This window comes from Dendrobates tinctorius, unplaced genomic scaffold (genome assembly GCF_039654945.1).
Source record: "Dendrobates tinctorius isolate UK_male_01 unplaced genomic scaffold, ASM3965494v1 ptg000184l, whole genome shotgun sequence".
NCBI classification, from domain to species: Eukaryota; Metazoa; Chordata; class Amphibia; order Anura; family Dendrobatidae; genus Dendrobates; species Dendrobates tinctorius.
Genome location: NW_027361851.1, coordinates 14,730,001 through 14,746,139, shown reverse-complemented (window position 1 = coordinate 14,746,139; position 16,139 = coordinate 14,730,001). Strand labels below are relative to the sequence as shown.

The 16,139-nt window shown below is 44.5% G+C and overlaps 1 protein-coding gene across 3 annotated transcripts in view; it reads right to left on the bottom strand.

Moving 5' to 3' along the window:
• Nucleotides 1-16,139, bottom strand: part of RASIP1 (Ras interacting protein 1) — a 452,478-nt gene that overhangs the window by 418,769 nt on the left and 17,570 nt on the right. For 2 of the 3 annotated variants that reach the window (XM_073552118.1, XM_073552119.1), the window contains exon 3: nt 13,917-14,515. In XM_073552118.1, coding sequence (XP_073408219.1) covers nt 13,917-14,515 — 599 coding nt within the window. The remainder of the gene's footprint in view (nt 1-13,916; nt 14,516-16,139) is intronic. The other variant, XM_073552120.1, reaches the window with a different exon arrangement.

Here is a 16,139-nt window from a genome sequence, read left to right as displayed (position 1 = left end):
AATCTCCACCACAGTTTGCTCTATTTTCCATTCACAATGTTTTGGGACCTCCCCAAATTAAAATTTAAAAAAGAGTGCTTTTAAGGGTACACCAACACTGGCTGTTGCAGAGTATGACAACAGAGGCTTTTTTCATAGTACTCCACAGAGGATTTTTTCAGATTACTCCTATAGAAACGCGTGCAGAGTACACATAGGTTTTTTGACACAGTATTCCCACAGACACAATTACAGAGAAGAAAATTGTTTTTATGCACAGTACACCCATAGACATGGGTGCAGATTAAAACTTTTAGCTTTGCAACTCGTACACACACAGCGGTAGAGTATAATTATTTTTTAGGCACAGTACTTGTACAGTTATGACTGCTGCAGAGTACACAGAGGCTTTTTGGTACAGTACTCCCATAGACAGGGATGCAGAATACCCACATAGTTTTAAAGGCACTGTCCTACCACCCTGCCGGGTGTAAAATTATTTTTTTAGGTCCAGCCACAACTTTTACAAACAAAGTTGTAGAGTAAAATTTGTTGTTAGGCCCAGCAATAACTTGTACAGACCAAGTGGTAGAGTAAAATTAGTTTCTTTAGGCACACAGCTGCAGAGTATAATTATTTTGGTAGGCACAGTCACTTCTTGTATAGACACAGCGGTAAAGTAAAATTAGTTTTCTAAGGCCCGGTAACAACTTGTGCAGACACAGAGGTAGAGTAAAAAAATTTTTTTAGGCAAGACTACAACTTCTACAGACATAACAGTAGAGTAATATTATTTTTTAGTCCCACAACTGGACAGCTGCAGAGTATAATTATTCTTTAGGCACACTATTAGTACAGACATAGTGGTAGAGTCTAATTATTTTTTGAGGAACAGCCACAACACGTACAGACACAATGGTAGAGTTAAATAATTGTTTAGGCCCGACCACAACTTGTTCAGAGACAGCAGTAGAGTATAATTATGTTTTTAGGTCCACTATTTGTACAGACATGGCTGCAGAATACGCAGAGGTTTTTTGGCACGGTACTCCCTCAGGCTAGAGGGCATAGTACACACAAAGTCTTACAGACATAGTACTCCTACAGGCGGGGTGACAGAGTGCACACAGAGGCTTTTTGGCACAGTACTCCCACAAGCAGGGGTGCAGAGTACACACAGCATCTTTTTGGCACAATATTCCCATTGAGATGTGTGCAGAGTACAAACACAGAGGATTTTTGCAGAGTGCATACACATAAAATCTAATACTGTCCCTCACTCCAGCTGCATCCTGTCCCTACACTAATCAGAGCAGATTGGCAGAGGCACCATGAGCCAGCATTTATACATGGCGGGTCATATGATGCACTTGCCAATCAAAGCCATGCCAATACTTGGCATGGCTGTGATGGCTCTGTAAGTGCCCACAGCCTAAAAGCTTGCTGATTGGCAACACAGCAGCATTTCAACAAACTGTATTCTGCATCCGAACCCGAACAGGAAACTGGAAATCTGGTAAAAAGTCAGTGTTCTGGGTTCAGTAACAGACACCAGGTGTTCCAGTACAAACTACAAACTTTACAGTTCAGGTTCTCTCATCCTTAGTAGCAACTAGCAAGCAATTAGCAATAAATATTTTGTGTCCAGATTTATAAGAGGGATATCACACACTGAGTATATTGTAAGTTGTATGTTCGGTGCCCTAGCTCAAATTGAAACGAGACATACAAACAATCAAACCCACTAACTCTAGAGCTATACAATTCACAGAGAGGATAATGGCTTATCAGCACCAGTAAAAATAAATAAAAGAGTCTGGATGTAATGAGTACTCAGAAGCTTTGAGTAGAACCAGAGGGGTCAATAATCAAAAGCCAGTCACTATGAAGTCATGAGAGGGAAAGATGTAAGCACCTAGCCTATAATCTACATAATGCTACCCTCGCTGAATAATATTCAAACATAAGATTTCTTGGTGCTTAAAAGGAATCTGTCAACTCCTGGATGCTTTACTATGGGCATACAGGTAATAGAATAATTAAACTAGTCTTACCTGTATGCCTCATAGCTACAGTCTAGATGTCGAGAAATACACTTTTAATGTTTTATGTTAATGATTTCTGCCAGGCTCCAGGATGTGCGGTGCCTGGAAGAAATCCCTGCCTCCTCCCTTCATTATAATAGCAACCCCCTTCCATGCACGTCACACTGACCTGTGAAGTGCAGCTGCAGCGCCGTATTCCTGTGCACCATGCATTTGCGTGGTTATGGGTGCCTCATCTGGCCTTCTATGGGTAGTATTTTCATCCTGCTTCTGTGCAGGTGAGTCTCTGCTACTGCGCAGAAGCAGGATGAAGATACATTGTCTATTGAGAGTGAGCTGTTTATCACAGGAGGTGGCATGGACTGAAAGTAAGGCATTTAGTCTTAGCAGTGATAATTTCCTAGTGATTAAACTTTTATCATACGTAAACAGAGAACAGCCTGATAAATAACATATCACTGACTTCAGTGTTTTAACCCCTACCTCATTTCTGTCCTTAAATTACAAAGGAAAAAAACCTGCTGACTGACCCTTTAAATGGGAAACCTACGATGGAAGGCCCGGACCAGACGATTGGCATTTACAGCTCGACCAGGTACCCAGGATCACTTCTCCAGGTCGTAACCTATCCAATGAATGAGGTACTTTAGAGAATTATGAACTTTCCAAGAATCAACAATCCTTTGCACTTCAACCTCCGAACTGTCATTGACAGAAACCGGTGGAGGTGGTGATGAAGGCAGGGCCGGCCCGAGAGATTACGGCGCCCTAGGCGAAACTATTTTGTTGCGCCCCTACTATTCTTGGCAGTAGATGAAAACTTGGGATATAAATTTAGGAGCAAAATAAACCACAACAACAATGATTAATTAACTCTCTCCTAACTCTTTAATCTTCTGAGAAGTTGTATAGGATAAATATATACAAAGTAATCAATAACACAAAACAAAAACGACCATAGGTAATTAAAATTTTTGTTTCCTTGCCTTTTTTTTTTTTAAAAGGATGACACTAAGTCACCGAGATTAATTTGTTTAGCAACTTCAGATTCTATCGAAATTGTTGCCAACCCAACCAACCTCTCTTGCGTCATATTTGCCTTTAAATATGTACACTTTTCTTTCCATCCCTAAAACTTTTTGCCTTTTGAAAAGATTTTTTATTATTTTTTCTATTTTTTCTCTGGCGCCCCCTTTGGGTGGGTCCCCTAGGCGGCCGCCTAGTTCGCCTATACGTTCGGGCCGGCCCTGGATGAAGGAGAAAAAACTGAAGGGACAAATTCTTTCAGCAGTTTCGTTATGAAATACATTTGGAATGCAAAAAAAGATGGAATTTTGATTTGAAAGCCACCGAGTTAAAATCTCATATGGATCAATAAATCTCATATGGACCGCCTGAACGTTTCCTATTGGCCTTCTGTTTCTGGCGATGCTGAGCCACCCCATATATTCTTCTAAACCTCCCTCCAGACATCCCTAAGTAAGGTGATCTCTGCTCCAGGACAACCAGAGCTTATCCTTTGAAAATTCCCCAAAATGAGGATGAAAATCATAATTACAAAAAAGGTGACGTTCCAGTAGACTGGTTAATCTGACAGTTAAAGTCGGACTCCACAAGAAGTAAGAATGAGGACCAGTCCTCCTGCTGAACTGCAATGAAACGATCTGCAAAGAACCCCTAATGAATTTTATATACTGTTGAAACCTAAAAAACGCTGTACTGCTTTAATGTTGCAAGGTTGAATCCAATCAATTATAGCCTACACCTTCCCAGGATCCATCTTAAACTCTTCAGAAGACATAATGAAACCCAGAAATGATCTTTCTTGAAGAGAAAAGTACACTTTTCTAATTTAGCAAACAAAGAATTTTCTCTGAATCTTTGTAAAACACATCGAAAATGCTCATAGTGTGAACTCAAATCAGACGAAAAAAATAGAATGTTATCACGGTATACCAAAATAAACTTTTCAATAATATCACAAAAAATGTAACTCAAACTTCTGAAAGACAGCAGGTACATTCGTTAAACCAAAAGACATGACCAGATTATCAAATAGACCCTCAGACGTTAAAACCGCTGTGTTCTACTCATTACTAGAGATGAGCCTTTTTTCGGGTCGAGTCGGGTTTCATGAAACCCGACTTTCGCAAAAGTTGGGTCGAACGCAATCGGCCAATTATCGTGAAAAGTCGAAGGCAGACTGAAACACGAAACCCAATGCAAGTCAATGGGGAAGCAAAGTCGGCAGTGAGTGGAGGACAGGAAACACACCTACAGTGCCCATTTTAATGCCAAAAACATCAATTCTTATTACTTAAGCTTGTCAACCTTAATATACTTTATAATAATAGTTAGGCATTGAAAACTGGGGGTTATTTGGCTAAAGTTGTGGGGGGGGTAGGGCTGGCTCCAGATTTTCGTGTGCCCAGGGCCAAAGAGTGTCACTGGGCTCCTTTAACACATGCCACAATTCATGATCCTCTGATACCGCAGAGAAATAGCGGTATAGTACAATGAAAAATACTTCACTTCTTACATCACATGACTGATATACATTTTAAATTCTCCAATAGCTCCAAAAACGGACAGTATATTACTCCATACAGTATTATGGCCACCGCATAATGCACTATACAGAGTAGTGAGGCCCATATATTTCTCTATACTGAATCGTTGGTCCCATATAATGTTCGATACAGTATATGGTGAGCTCCACATAATGCTACAGTATATGTTGGTCCCCATAGATGAAGCTCCACTGTCTTATGGGCCCAAATAATGCTCCATATATAATGGACTCCATTTCTAATGCTCCAGTGTATAATGGGCCCTGTAAATACTGCTCCATTGTCTGATGTTCCCCATTTGGAAAGCTCCAGCATATGATGGGCCTCACGGATGATGCTCTAGTGTACGATTGGTCCAAATAATGCTCCATATATAATCTGCCCCATTTCTAATGCTCCAGTGTATAATGGGCCCTGTAAATGCTGCTCCAGTGTCTAATGTCCACCTTTGGAATGCTCCAGTGTTTGGTGGGCCCCATATATCATTCTCCAGAGTGTAGTGCTCCCCAAAAATTGCTCCCAACCTTTAAAACAATTAAATAAGTCTCCTCACTAGGGAATCCCTGTACTAGTCTGGACTCGTCGTCGTCCCCATCTTCCATCTCTCTGCACTTGGACTGTTTAGGCAGAGGGCGTACAGACATGATGTCATCGTGCTCTCTGACCAGAATGTCATTGTCAGGAAACGCGGAAGACGTCACGGCGGTGGAGCAGGGAGACGTAAGTATTTCAACTTTGCAAGTGCTGTGATCCTGAGCAAGCAGGGGGGCCCAGTCGTTGGTGACGGCACTGGCACAGGGCCCCTCATAGTATGGCCGTGGCAGACACTTTTGCATACTATGAGGGGCCCTGTGCCAGTGCCGTCGCCTATGAGTATGCCCCCCCACCTGCTCAAGGAACCTGCACTTTCATCTGCACCTTCCTCTTTGTCACAGTGTAAGGTGGTATAGTATGCGGGAAGGGGACCCTGAGTTTCATCAGGGTCAGATTCTGGCTCAGTACACTGCGAGGACAATGTAGTGCTCTGAGTGTACTAGCAGAAAAATCTAGCAGTGGCTGTGCATCAGTGCACTCCATGTCAGATTAATCTTGGACTGGGGAATTCACAATTTGACTTGATAACCCAGGCATGGTGTGTGAAAAGAGCTCCATGGAGTAATCTGTAGTGTGGCCTGCCGCATCCTTCACTTTTGGTAGGGGTGAAGGACACAAGGAAAGGGTTGTTCCTGACCAGGAGCCTCCACTGATGACTCAGTGCTTTTATTTTTTGAAACTTCAGAAGAGGAGGCGATAGAGCTGGAGACTGTGTCAGCAATGTAAGCCAAAACTTGCTCCTGAAGCTCTGGCCCACTATAGATTACACCTCAATTTAACAGGCTGAAATTGGCTGGTGTATGACAAAGTACAAGGTGTATATAGTATTGGGGAGAATTTGAATCTCCCTAGAGATTTTAGGAGGCTGACAATGATGCTCTCAGTCCAAGTATGGCAGCAGGCAGCCTAATAAGCAGGACTGCTGCACACAAAAGTGTGGAAAAATGAACACTTGGTAACTGTGCAGAAAAGAGGAAGAAAAGTATTTTTGCTTTTCAAAAAGCAGTTTGCACAGCAGTGGGCAAACAGCAATGGAGCCTTATAAGGCAGCCTAATAACCAACAGAGCTGATACACAAAAATATAGCCTCCCCTGTCACTGCACACAAACTGTTGTGTTGTACAGTGAAAATTGCTACCAGCAGAAGCAGTTTTTTTGTTCTTCTTCCCTGCCTAATGCTCTCCCTTATTCAGAATCAGCAGCAGCAACCTCTCCCTATGCTAAGATCGGCAGAAGTAAGATGGTGGTTGGCGTGCACACCCTTTTACTTTATAGCCCCTGTGACGCCACACAAAGCAAGCCAATCACTTGCATGCCCTTCTCAAAGATGGTGGTGACAGCTGCCCATGTCATCGCGTTGCCCACAGTGTGAGTCCTCCATCATTGGCTGAAAAAGGGCGCTGGAAGCATCATTTGAAACGCGACTTTTGCGCTCTGGTTGCTGACCTCATGGCCGACCTCACGCTATGGTCGGGTTTTGCTTCATGAAACCCGACTTTAGCGAAAGTCGGCGACTTATGAATTTGACCGACCCGTTTCGCTCAACTCTACTTATTACCCTTTCGGATACGTATTATCCTCTCTGAGATCAAGTTTAGAAAACCATTGAGCACCAGTAAGCTGATTATATAGGGCAGGGACAAGTGGAAGTGGGTAAGTATTTTTAACTAGAATTTTGTTTTGTTAACGGAAATCGAGTCAAGGGCAGAACCCCCATCTTTCTTTTTTTGCAAAGAAGAATCCAGCAGTTAGAGGTGAGGAGGAACGACAGATAAGACCCTTCCGTAAACTTTTGTTTACATATTCCTTTATAGTGGTCCGTTCAGGACCTGACAAATTATACAGGTGAGCTTTAGGCAATTTGTATTTAGGAATAAGATCAGTAGCACAATCATAAGGCAACAGTAGTATCTCTGCCTCTTTTTCCAAGAACAAACGCCAAAGTCTTTCAGGTACCCTAACAGACCCTCAAGACTAGAGGAGCAAATTTGTACAGGACAAGGACATTTCTATTGGCAGCCATGGAAACCCCAACACCACCCCAGCAGGTAAATTATCCAACACAAAGCAGGAGATGGACTCAGAGTGAAGAGTTCCCACTCTAACTGTGATTTCACCATTAAACAATCTGAATGGGTCTTTCCAATCTAACTGTCCCTAATCCAAATTTAAGAACCAGTCCAGAAACAATAAAATTTGCGGCAGACCCACAATCAATGAATTCAAGTGAAGATAACCACAGGTGCTGAAAACATAGTTCCACATTCAATAGTACATTATCTGAGGAGTAAAAAGGTGTCACGCCGCCTGTCACACCGCTCTCACCTGGGAGCGGGACTGTGCGCCCGACGTCACCACTTCTGTCGCCGCGGCCGCTCCGGGGGTCCCGTCGGGTGCACATGTGCACCTCTTGTACTTAGTTCCATGGCTGCACAATGTTGCTAGTATGCTCTTCTCGGCTCTAGCTGCAGCCTTGCCCTCTCTATGGTCCTGGAGGACCTGACCCGGAAGTCCCTGTGCTCCTGCCCTATATCAGGCTACCTCTTCCTATGGGAGGTGCCTGATTATTGTTGTGCTTCCTGGCTTGGTCTGCTTGGTCCTTGCCTGGATGTGTGCTGTATTCGGGTCCTCTGCCTTGTGCTCTGTCCCTGAACTCTGCCTCATGCTCCGTTCCTGTACTCTGCCTTGCCGTGCTTCCCAGCACGTGTTCTGTGCTGTATTGTGCTTCATTGCACATGCTCTGCCTCTGCTCATTGCTCTGTCATACTCCTTTGCTCATGCTCAGCTTCTACCTTGTTCCTGTCGTGCTTCTCAGCACACCCTCTGTCTAACCTTGCTCTCAGGCGTGCTCTCGGTGCACGCTTTGTCTAACTCTGAACTCAGGCATGCTCCTTCACACGCACCCTGCTTTGCTTGCACCTGGCGTGCTTGTCTGTGCACGCATTACGTGCCCTCGTGTACCCGCCTTACACTATATGTGTGTACACACCTTGTATTGTCCTGTATGCTCCGAGCTCCCGTACACTCACCCTGTATTGTCCTATACCTTGTGTGTCCATGAGTCCACGCTTTGCACACACTTGTACTCTGCATATCCCCTGTTGCTAGACACACTCACTCGTGTCTCCTGTGAGCCGGCCACCTGTTCCAGCAGTCATAGTACCTCACCCCTTTGGGCTTGCCCCTGACACTCCCTGTATAGGGGCTGGGCCTCACTAGGTCAGCTCGCCCTAGGTGGGTTGGTGTCTTGACCCAGAGGGTCCCCTACAGGAGTCGTCACAAAAAGTACCTGGAAGCCTGGGTGACCTCCTCTAAAATGACCCATACTTCGGCGTTTTCCGATGGCTTGTTTGCTTGTGGGCTAATCGAACAGTCCTTGAAATAATGCCCAGTGCAACCACAGTAGAGGCAGAGTCCGAGATCGCGCCAACGTTTCCTCTCCATGGTCCGAGATCTGGCTGCTTCAATTACCATTGGCTCCATCTCAGGTAAGGAAACAGACTCTTGAAGCATGACTGAAAGCTGCTGTAGAGCATCTCTTCTCTCCCAAATTCTACGATCTATAAAAATGGCCTGAGTCATGGCCTCCCCAAAAGAACAGGGTGGAGAATGCAAATCCAGAAAGTTCTTAAGAATGTTTGTAAGGCCACTGCAAAACTGATGCCTGAGAGCAACATTATTCCTCAGTAACACAGGCGACAATTACCAGTACTCCAAACTATAGTCTTCAGCGTTGCGACCCCCCCGTGTCAGATTCATGATATTTGCCTCATTGACCGGGACCCTGTCAGGTTCGTCATAATCAACCCTAAATCGTCAAAAAAGGCAAAAACAGAAGACCATTCAGGGGAAATGGGGGAAAAGAGAATGCCCCCCCCACGCAATAGTGACATGATTATACCTACCCGCTGGAACGTATCCACAGCAGGTCGTAAAGTGAAAAATAATTAACAGCTCTCCCTAAGTACCCCAGGACGTCAGCTCAAGATTCTGCCACTGTGAGGGCCATTCCGGTCGGACAGTTCCTCCGAAGGCGGAGCATCTGCTCCACCGATGATCGATTTGAGAAGCAAGCCCAGGATTTAAAAGATCGGTTCCTGACAAGGGGCTATAGCCGCAGGTGTGTTAAGGCAGGTTACAAAAGAGCGAGATGTATCCCTCGCAGCAGCATTTTACATCCTACACGGAAGAGTGTAACGCTTGGTAGAGATGGACCTATACGGTTCATCTCCACATATAATCATGAATGGCACAATATGCGTGCCATTCTACGTAAGCACTGGTCTACCCTGGAGACAGATCCATCCCTGAGGGCCGTCCTGGGGAGCTATCCTTCCATGACACCACGTCGATCCAAAAATTTAAATGATCTATTGGTACGGAGTCATTATGTTCCTACTCCTAGAAATTTCTTTGGCTCTAGTGGTCCGGTGTGTGGGTCTTTTCCGTGCGGGCACTGCCTTGCCTGTGCCAATGTCCTGCACTGCTCCACCTCCGGCTCCTCAGATGGCACGAGGGAATTTAAGATTAGACATCGTATTTCGTGTAGTACCTCAAACGTGATCTACTATGCCACATGTCCATGCCCTATATGTGGGTCTCACCTCAAGGGAGCTGAGGGTGCGAACACGTGAGCATGTGCGGGATATTGGCGCAGCCAAGACGGTGTCTGACCCGGCTGAGTTGAAAACTATTCCCCGACACTTTCGGTCACACCACAACTGTGACGTGGGTTTGTTGAAAATCTGGGGAATTGATGTACTCCACATGGGCATCAGAGGTGGCGACTACAAAAAAGTCCTCGCACAAAAGGAAGTAAGGTGGATTGTCCAATTGGACACTATGACACCAAGAGGACTCAATGAATTTTTAAGTTTCGCCCCTTTTTTATAGATCTGATGTCCCTGTGTGTGTAGGTACCCGCACAAGTCTTTGTTGATTTATATCCACATATTCTATTATATGATCATTAGTATATGTAGTCCATGCTAACCTATATCTTATAATCATTCCTGGTTTATCTCCTTGTTTCTGCTTCTGCATAATCCCGCATTTCCCATTTTACCCTTGGCAGTTTCTTGCTTGTTTTTAATTTTGTTTTTAATTTTTCACTGATTTCACTTTTTATCCTTTTTCATATTTAGTCATTCTACAGTAGTCCCCTTTTGGACATCGATGTAGCCCCGTACTTTGGATCCTATATGTCAACTACTACAATCAAGTGTACGCAGTATTCCACGGCCAGCATCATATATCTCAATAATAATAATACTGCTAGAAATCTGCTTTTGTATATATGTATGAGTCATCGGTCATATATGTACGTTGTTTATGTTACTTATATACTGACATATGACCCCTTTCTCTTGTTATTTTGCATATAGCAGTAATATATTTATTTATTTTTATTTCTTGTATATTGTTTCAATATGTCTGCCCTGTATTGGGCTTCTGTTCACACTTGGCTTTAATTATCCACCCTTGCCTACAATATTATGGCCGTACGCATCGCTCCTGTGTCCGTGGCTCCACTCTGCAGCCAGCATCTATATGCACTGCGCTTGTGTCTGGGCTAACGCCCGGCACGTGCGCACTGTGCATGACGCATGTGCTGCAGCGAAAGACCTGCAGATGCGAGGGCGCATGCGCCAAAGGCGCCATCACTATTGGTGGATCCGGGTCATGTGACCGGGTTCACGGGCTGACTCACGTCGGGGGTGACTCTACCGGGCTCTCCTTCTCTTCCCCTCCCTGGTAAGCTCCTTTGTGGCATTTTTGGACCATGTTTGGCCGCATATGATGGTTTATCATTACATGCTAACCTGTCTTCTCATGTTGGTCCCTGACCCTATTACGCAGCCCTTGGGCATTATTACTTAATACTGATATGGGTAATTGGGACATGGCCACATCGGGTATGTTTGCCCGGACGGTTTTTCATCTTGATGGGAGGAGTTGGTGACATTTGGGCTAATACCGTCTGCATTGTTTGATTGGCTCTTTGTTACATTAATGATTTTATCTGTAGTACTGTTGTCTAAATAAAATTTTGATATTTTTATATGCAATTCATAGCCACATTCATTATAATATCCCACATCATCCCGTCAGCCAGAGTTACCGGACTACTACCCCTAATATCCCACAGCGTCCCATCAAAGCCACCTGACTACTACCCCTAATATCACACATCATCCCATCAGCCAGAGCCACCGGACAACTACACTAATATCCCACAACATCCCGTCACAGCCACTGGACTACTACCCCTAATTTCCCACATCATCCTGTCAGCCAGAGTCACCGGACTACTACCACTAATATCGCACATCATCCCATCAGCCAGGGCCACCGGACTACTACCCCTAATATCCCACATCATCCCGTCAGCCTGGGGTCAGAACCAGAGCGCTGAGTGGAACGGTCCTAACTTCCATACCGGGGATCCATTTAAGAGAGGCCTGGTGTCAGAACCAGAGCACTGAGTGGATTTGCCCTGACTTCCATACCAATGATCCCTTTTATAGAAGCCTGGGGCGAGAATCAGAGCACTGAGGGATTTACCCTAACTTCCATGCCGGAGATCCCTTTATGAAAGCCTGGGAACAGAACCAGAGCACTGAGTGGATTTGCCCTGACTTGCATACCAATGATCCCTTTAATAGAACCCTGGGGTCAGAATCAGAGCACTGAAGGATTTGCCCTAACTTCCGTACAGGAGATCCCTTTAAGAGAGCCTGGGGTCAGTACCAGAGCATTTGAAGGCAATTGCCCTGACTTCCATACCGGGGATCCCTTTAAGAGTGGCATGGGGTCAGAACCAAAGCACTGGATGGATTTACCCTGCCTTCCATAACGGAGATCCCTTTAAGAAAGGCCTGGGGTTAGTACCAAAATGCTGAGTGGATTTGCCCTAAATTGCATACCAATGATCTCTTTTAGAGACCCTGGGGTCAGAACCACAGAGCTGAGTGGAATGGTCCTAACTTCCATACCAGGGATCCCTTTAAGAGAGGCCTGGGGTCAAAACTAAAGTGCTGAATGGATTTGCCCTGACTTCCATACCAATGATCCCTTTAATAGAAGTCTGGGTCAGAATCAGAGTGCTGAGGGATTTGCCCTGTGAGAATCATGTGGGAATAGTGGATGAGGGCAGGTATATCTCGCCCAGATACCTTTCCTATGTGGCCTAGTCTGGTCAGTATATCACCTGGTTTCTAATGAATAATGGGAGGCGGATATAAAAGGATGCCAGGTGGTTGTGTGAGTGTCTCAGCCTGGGAACACAGAGAGCCTGTCTGTGTGAGAGACACACGTGAGTGAAAGCAGTGCCCACTGCAACTGTGGTTTGGCTGGACGGGAGAAGCCCGCCAGTTGGTAGTTAGGTTGTACCTTGTTTAGTTAGTGCCGGACAGGCAAGGATTTGTTTTATGTTTTATTTCCTTTATGCATTGCTTTCACCGTTAATAAACCTGACCCTGTGTCAGTTATACCCGAATCCCAGCTCTGCGCCTGAGTTTCATGCTGAACGCACGTGACCTTTGACCCCAGCAAAGGCGATCCCGGAGTGTTTTATCACAGCCCTAACTTCCATACCGGAGATCCCTTTAAGAGGGAAGATGTGCCTATGGTATGGAGGATGTGTGATGGGTATATGGGCACAGGAAGGGGTGATTCGTTTCTGTCCTGTGCTCTCTGCTCTTTTTAGGGGGGCAGACAATGGCTGGGAACTTATGTTCCCGGGGATGCTAGATTTCTCCCACCTGGTCAGTGTCTGCTGAAGTGTTGTCAAGTGGGAAAACTTGCTCATAGCAACCAATCACAGCTCAGCTTCTTTTAACAAGCTCTGGTGAAATGAGAGATGCTTAGTGATTGGTTGCAAGGAAAACTGTTGCTCATAGCAACCAATCACAGCTCAGCTTCCTTTGATCAGCTCTGGGGAAATGAAAGATGCTTCATGATTGGTTAGTGATACACACATACATACATTCAGTTTTATATATAGAGATACCGTATTTTTTCAGATTAAAAGACACACTTTTTTCCCCCAAAGCTTGGGGGGGAAAAGGGGGGGGCGTCTTATAATGCGTGTATACCTTACCAGTATCGTTGTTGCAGGCCGCAAGCTGGGATGAGGGGATGTCCAGCGCTGAGATCTCATCTCCCGAGATCTTGGTGCCGAGATCTCCATCTGCACATCCACCGCCCAGGCGGCCATTTTCCCAGAGTCCAGTCCACCACATAGGAAACCATGGAACTTTCACAAAATGTCGGCAGAGCCCCCCCCCGCAGCACTGATGACAACCGCAGCAGCACTGCCGGACACCCCCGCAGCGCCGGGCACACCCGTAGCACTGCCAGGCACCCCCACAGCTCTGGACAACACTGCAGTGGCGCGCCACACATCAGAACACCCCCTCATCCCAGCCTGCAATATCACGCCACTCCTGCCTCCTCCAGCAGCGACCTTGGGACCCCGTTTCACCACAGCTACCACCCCTGGTAAGCAATAAGATGCATGGGTTATAAGAAGCACCACCATTTTATTAAAAAAAAATTCCTATTTTTCTCCACAAAATTGAGGTGTGTCTTATAATCCAGAGCGTCTTATAATCTGAAAAATACGGTACTTTAGAAATGGCAATTGATGATTTAATTTACTGCAAGAGATAAATAGACAACATTCAATGATCTTTACACCTCAAATATATATGAAACTTTTACACACCATGCCCACCTGCAGTCTCATTATCTTCTGCTGTTGTCATCTTTTCAACCTCTTGCTTTCTCCTGATTTCAAAGCGCCGAGAGAATCCAGCTTTAGGTTTCCACATTTCTTGTAAGACAAGGGGTCGCTCATGATCCCCTACAATGCGCAGGTATTCCATCTTCCATTCACCATCATGCCCAACAAAACGCCCTACAACATCACAAAGAACAAAGGCTTCTGTGTCTGAATCAGCTACAGCATATCTTTCCAGAGCCTCTTTGACGAGTTCCTGTGCCATGGATCGAGGAGTAGCTAGAACACTTTTGTAATTGGTGCCACAGGAAATGTCATCACCAAATATTTTGAGAATGCCCGGCAAATTCTTCTGACTGGAAAGCTCAACCAAATCTTCTGGCACTGAATCAATAATTTCTGATAGTTTCTTCTCACTGGCCCAACGCCCTGCTGCACTACCAGCATTGATACTACCAGTCATAAGTATTGTACCACGGTGAAAGATGTTAGACAGACGTTTGTGACGATTGTTTTTATTTTTTGTTGGTTGACGTAACTCTACTGTCTCATTACCCCGACTTGCTGTATCTGATGAAGTAGATCTGTAAAGCACAAGACATGTAAACATTTAGTGCATACATGTGGGAATAGTGACCTTATCAATATTAAGTTATCCATGTATGTTATCTAAAAACAAGGGAAAGTTGGTTAAAGGTAACCTGTCTGCAATTTTGGCCGATGTAAGATACGGCCATTAACTTTCAGGGCTGATATACAGCATTCTATAATGCTGTATATCTGCCCCCAACCCCACCTACAAGAGAAGAAAAATAACTTTTATTATACTCACCTGTGGGTCTGGTCCGTGGGGTGTCGCTCTTCTTGGTTCGATGCCTAGCATCTTCTTGCGAAGCCACCCTCTCGCTTGCTCCTGCACAGCCGTACTTCTGTGCCCTGCTCTTTCACCTTTTCTGGCACCTGCACACTGCAGTATTTGCTCTGCCCTCAACAGGACAGAGAAGTACGCCTGCACAGGAGCGCGGTGTCAAGGAGACTATGTGGATGCGTCATCCACAGGAAGCAAGCAGGAGGGCGGGGATTGTAAGAAGATGGGAGGTGCCAGACCAAGAAGAGCAACAACCCTTGGACCAGTCCGCCCCACAGGTGAGTATAATAAAAGTTATTTTTCATCTCTTGAAGGTCTATAGATTTAGAATGCTGTATATCAGTATTATATTGTATATTATAGAATGCTGTATATCAGTCCTGAAAGGTGATGGTCGTATCTTATATCGGCCAAAACCGCTAACAGGTTCCCTTTCAGTCCCACTGGACCTATATTAATTGTCATCAAGCTTTCACTTAATATGGCACAAGCAACTTCCCTAATGTGCATGGAAAGAGTTGAAGGGTTTAAAAGCTGAAAATATTTCTCCACTTATCCATTTGTTTAGAAAATTCATTAGAGGTTCTCTCTGACCTGTTTCATTTTTCATTTTATTATCTCTGCACCTGGAGCTGCAGTTTATTATGCTATCAAACCATATTTAAACATATTTGTGTTTATAGAGGACCAGATGGAAAAAAAGACATTTCAACTGAAACAGCCAATAGTCAAGGACACCTTGACATCACCTTAGCAAAAACACAATACTAATTAAAATATATTTGACTTTTTTTCTTACTGTTACTTATTTTACATTTAGAATTGCAAATTACAATTTCTCTTTAAGGCTTGATTTATATAAACCTTAAAAATACATTTACTTATTATGTTCAAAGGAAACTATTTAAAAAAAACTACTTGAACTAAATTTTCGACTCAATATTAGGTGTTCTTGTCTCTTGACCATTGTTACTTGCCAGAAACTCTCTTTTGCCTTCTCTGATGTTCCCAGTTTCAAGGTCTTGCGGAAATGATACAGCACAAGGTCCCCACCCCTCCAATTTCCTGTCATTCCGTCATTCCATTCTTTCATTCCATTATCTGCCATATGACTATGTTACAGGTTGGAGGGAAGGTGGTGGGATCTAACAATCACAATGTTATATTCCGAAGTAAAAACATGTAAAAAAAAAATAACCACTAATTGTAATCTGACTATACAACAAAAATTAAAGGGAATCTGTCACCTATTTTTGCGCATATAAGCTGCTGGCACTGCCATTAGGGGCTTCTTTCTCTTGCTTGCTTCTGTCGTTGCTCCTGCACAGGCGTAATTCTCT